The 4,798-nt window shown below is 40.1% G+C and overlaps 1 protein-coding gene across 1 annotated transcript; it reads right to left on the minus strand.

The window, feature by feature from the left end:
• Window positions 1–768: 768 nt before the first annotated feature.
• On the minus strand, window positions 769–4,378 carry LOC120071276 (Leucine-rich repeat protein kinase family protein). Its single transcript, XM_090310892.1, has 2 exons — window positions 3,976–4,378; window positions 769–3,890 (listed from the first exon to the last, which is right to left on the minus strand). Exon 2 carries the CDS (start codon window positions 3,561–3,563, stop codon window positions 1,008–1,010), a length of 2,556 nt encoding a protein of 851 aa, XP_090167018.1. The 5' UTR covers window positions 3,564–3,890; window positions 3,976–4,378; the 3' UTR covers window positions 769–1,007.
• Window positions 4,379–4,798: the final 420 nt, after the last annotated feature.

Here is a 4,798-nt window from a genome sequence, read left to right on the forward strand (position 1 = left end):
CTCAAAATTCAATTGAAGTTAAATCAATTTTTGGGCTGTAGACGTTGTCGGCTCAGTAGGATTGGGCATTGGCACGTTGCCGAGTATCACACGCCTCAATCAATCCACCAAATCAGTAGTGGGGTGATGCGTGAGATCCACATTTTCTCAATGCCCTTCAAGTGTTTGGAAAAATGCCAAGCTGAGCCAGTGGGGTCAACAGGCATGAAATTTTGAAATAATGGTCGTGGCTGTCGATTATCCATCAATTTGGAGAAGAATTGGTGGCCAGATCTAATTAAGTAATCCTTTGTTTCCCACCCCCGCCGCGCCCCCCACCCCCACCCCCCCCTAGGAGGATTGTTTTGAGATCGTATTCATTTTTACTGTTAAAAGATAGAATTAAGTTTAGAGAAAACTTACCCAAATTGGCATGACGGGTAGAGGGAGGAACACATGCAAAAAGATGTCTCATACATACAGCCAAAAGTACATATAAAATAGATTTGAGCTCCAACAATGGTCCCAAGCGTGATGAATGGATTCATTTCCATAAAGTTCAGGGCAAGTTGAAATTCTCACAAAGGCCCCTCCTCAACTACCATATTCTCCAACACAACTGCCCTGCTGAAATAATAGTTGAAAACAATGATGGAAAAGGACTAAAACATTGGATATCATCAGCCGATTCTCATGCCTTCATCCCCTTTTAATGATACCTAAAATCTCGAGGATGAAGAAAGGAGAGAAAAAGTTCATGATCTTGGTTGAACTCTAAAAAAATTGAACTTTGGTTGTACTAAAATTTTGATGGAAATTCCCATTTTTTAGTTCCCAGGATCAAACTCATGCATTTGATATAAAATTCTGATGTTGCACAATGAGTAAGGAAAGAAGAAATACAGGAACATTTTGAAACATATCTTTCCAGGATGACTGTTCTGTACACTTCCCCTAGCAGCATCAAGGGAGTTCAAAAGAACCAAAGCAGAAACCCAATGCTTTTCTTCTTGATCCATTGAATTTGTCTACGCCGATGGTTCGATGTCCTTAAGAAGTCCAACTATCTGTTGCATGCTTGGTCGTTTAGATGGAAGGTCGGCTGTGCATAGATATGCAATCTTAAGGGCCTCCTCCATTTGATCATCTGGTCCTGTACCTCGAATTTTCGGATCAATAGCTTTTGATCCTTGATTCTTTCTCACAAGTCCTCTTACCCAATTCACCAAGTCAGCTTCTTTTCCCTCTGGATAGTCATCACCAATTGGCTTCTTACCAGTAATTAGTTCAAACAGGACAACGCCAAAGCAGTATACATCAGTTTTGGGCGTTACACAGTCATTCTCGGGCTGTAAGAACTCCGGGGGAGTGTAACCAGGTGAACCACGGGAAATCTCTTCACTTAGACCATTGCCGAAAACCTTTGCCAATCCAAAATCTGACAATCTAGGCTCCAAGTTATAATCCAGGTAAACGCTACTGGCTTTAACATCTCTATGAATGATCGGAGGTGAGCACCCATGGTGAAGAAATGCAAGTGCTCGAGCAGTACCCAGCGCGATTTTGTGGCGGAATCTCCAAGTCGTTAACATACCTTCTGAACCAACATTTTCTATTCCATTGTTGTCAACTTCCTCCCATGTATCTGTGCTCCAGTCTTCCGTTGTTTGAACACCCAGTGGCAAGTCATGCAGCAAATTCTGCAGGGTCCCATTCTCCATATAATCATAGATGGCAATTCTTTGATCCCCAGCCAAGCAATATCCAGTTAATGGCACAAGATTGGGATGTTTAATTCGACCGAGATACTCAAGTTCTCTTGCAGCTTCCCGTTCCGTCAATGTAGAACCATGGACTAAAACTTTCACAGCCACATGAATTCCTCCAGGTAGAAATCCCCTGTAGACAGGGCCAAACTTGCCCTCTGCCAATAGGGTGCCCCGGTCGAAATTTGAAGTTGCAGATAATAGGTCTGCAAAGGTTATATTCAACAATGGCTTCTGAAAAATTACTACCGAGACAGATGTTGCCTGCTTAACATCAGCCACCCATGTGGTTGAATCAGTCTGGAAAGAGAAGGGCCCTGAAATATTTTGCTCTTCTTTGTAAGAGGCCTGCTTTACCACCCACGTCCTGTTTTTCCTTCTGCATCCGAATGCTAGAAATATCACTGCTAGAAGTAAGCAGATCATGGAGAAAGTAACAGCCAGAGCCAGCTTCAAGACCTCGTGTTTACTGGGTTTTCTAATGAAGAGACTCGGATTTGCAGCAATGGGGCAACTGTTTGCTGACCCAAGGAAGGCTGCTTGGAGGGTTTTGAAGGAAATCTTGGAATCACAAAAGGTCAAATTATTGTAGGAGAAGTTGAATCTCTCCATCCATGGCAGTTTTTCTAAGAGAGATAAAGGGATTTCTCCACTCAAATTATTCTGTGAAACATCAAGAATTTGGAGGTTTTTGACGCTCAAAGACGGAATTCTGCCCGTAAGATGATTCCGGGAGATGTCAAGAGTATTCAGATGACTCAATTGTGAGATTTCAGTAGGAATGTGATTGATAAGGCCAGATTTGGATAGATTGAGGTATTCTAAACTTGAAAGCAACTTAAGATGTGGAAATTCCAGGCTGCTAAATTTATTGTAAGCAAGATTAAGGTACTTGAGATTTTGGGCTTTCTCCAAAATGTTGAAAATTTCTCCACTAAGCTGATTCTCAGATAAGTCTACATACAACAAATGAGACCAATTGTAACTAGAATTGAGCTGTACCTGAGAAATGTGACCCTGAAATTGATTTCTGCTTACATCCAACACCTTTAACTGCTCTTTGAACAAGCCCATAACCGAACCCTGAAACAAGTTTCCAGATATGTTAAGAGCTGCCAAGGCTGTAAGCCCAGAAAAATCTGAATCAAGGCCATGAATCCCATTTCCTGCAAGGTTCAAGCTTTCAAGCTTGGGAAATGCAGCCCCAAAGCCACCTGGAAGCGATCCATTTAGCTGATTGTACGAAACGTCCATGAAAACCAGAGATTGACAATTAAGGATCCCTGATGGAATGCTTTCTTCAAACCTGTTATGGTCTAATTTCAGGACTCGGAGACTAAGTAACGAGCTTATAGATTCTGGAATTTTCCCAGAGAAATTGTTGATGGAAATGTCAACACTTTCAAGCTGTCCAAAGTTGCAAATGCTGTCTCCGAGAGGACCAGAAATCTGGTTAGATGAGAGATTAAGCCTCTTGAGTAAGCCTAAACTCCAAAAATCTGTAGGAAATCCTGTGATTTTGTTGTTGCTAAGGTCCAAACTCTGAAGTTTGCTAAGTTTTCCGACTGTGTTGTCAGGAATACCGCCGGAGAGGCCTACACCAGAAGCCACAAACTCGATAACATTTCCATTTTTGTCACAGAAAACCCCTTTCCATGAACAAACAGGAGCAGAAAAATTGTAGCCATGAGAAGAGTTCAAGCCCCCCTTCTTCAAAAACTCAGATATATAGAACCCATCTGTATTAGGTTGCTGACATGCCAAAGGTTTGAAGAACAGCGCAAGAACTAAGATGGGACCGAACAAACGAAACCCCATCTCAGGAAAACTCTTGAAAGCCAGAAATATTGAAAAACAGAGCCAACCCAGAATCTCAAATCCCACCCCTTTTAGCTTTCCCAAACCACCATTACTTAATTCACTGAGAATCTCTCGTAAATGGTCCCGGGTCCATCTCCGGGCAACTTTCCTGGATTCTGCAACTCCATCAAGTTCCAAGACTAAAAAAACCCCTCTAAAAAGCCATACTCCATTCCCAAACCTTTATAATGGCCGGAAAACAAAGCGAAAAGAGTAACTAACAAGCTGAATAAACAAAAACTTATGGTCAATCGGTTTCAAAGGACGGTCTCTGAGCTTGCTTACCTGATGAATTTTGTCAACAGTTTATCTCTAGTTTATGTTCAGCAAATTTGATTGCTATTTCAGCAGAGTCTCTGAGCTTGCTTACCTGATGAATTTTGTCAACAGTTTATCTCTAGTTTATGTTCAGCAAATTTGATTGCTATTTCAGCAGAGCTTCCATGAGAGAAAGAGACTGGTAGTGTAAAAGAGGAAGAAGTATAAAAGAGGCCAAGTTATAGAGGTTGAAGAAGAAGAGGTTGGGATTCATAAATGAGGAGGTGAGTTTTAATGGAAAAAGAGTGTTAGGTTGCCGAATTTATCAGAAATTGTTGGTGGGAATTCAATGATTCTTTCAGTATTGAATGAGTGCTGATCATCATTTGTGATTTGTAAAGAATTAACTATTTCAAATAAAAATCTGGGCTTTGGACAATGGGTGAAATAGAATAGAACTATAGAAACATTAGCTTTGCTTTGGGATTCTAATTCCACTTTCTGCGCCTGGTTCCTTCTATCCATACCCCATATATTTAAAATACACATTCCCATGAATTTATTTTTAAATCTTTCATTTTTCTATTATTGAAATTATATTATAAAATACATAAGCCTATGATATTTGTATCCTGATAGAATAGTGTGTAGCAATAGCAATGATTCCCTTTCATTTCTTTTTTAATACAAATCTTCTCTTTGAATGAGGAAAAGAAATTACCATTGTCATCATCTCCAAGACCCAACTACTACACCCAAAAAAACAGATCAAATATTCAAAATCATAGTCATATAAACTATAATTTATTAGCACCAACTCATTGGAAAACATATACTTTTAAAAAGAAAAACTTTATGAGTGTGAGAAGAAAAGATCCAAGTAGAGGATTCCCACTTAAAGGCTAGGGGTTTAACTTTTTGAAGGAGAAGTTTGT

The sequence above is a fragment of the Benincasa hispida genome, chromosome 2, assembly GCF_027475165.1.
Source record: "Benincasa hispida cultivar pf3 chromosome 2, pf3_genome.v1.1, whole genome shotgun sequence".
Lineage (NCBI taxonomy): Eukaryota > Viridiplantae > Streptophyta > Magnoliopsida > Cucurbitales > Cucurbitaceae > Benincasa > Benincasa hispida.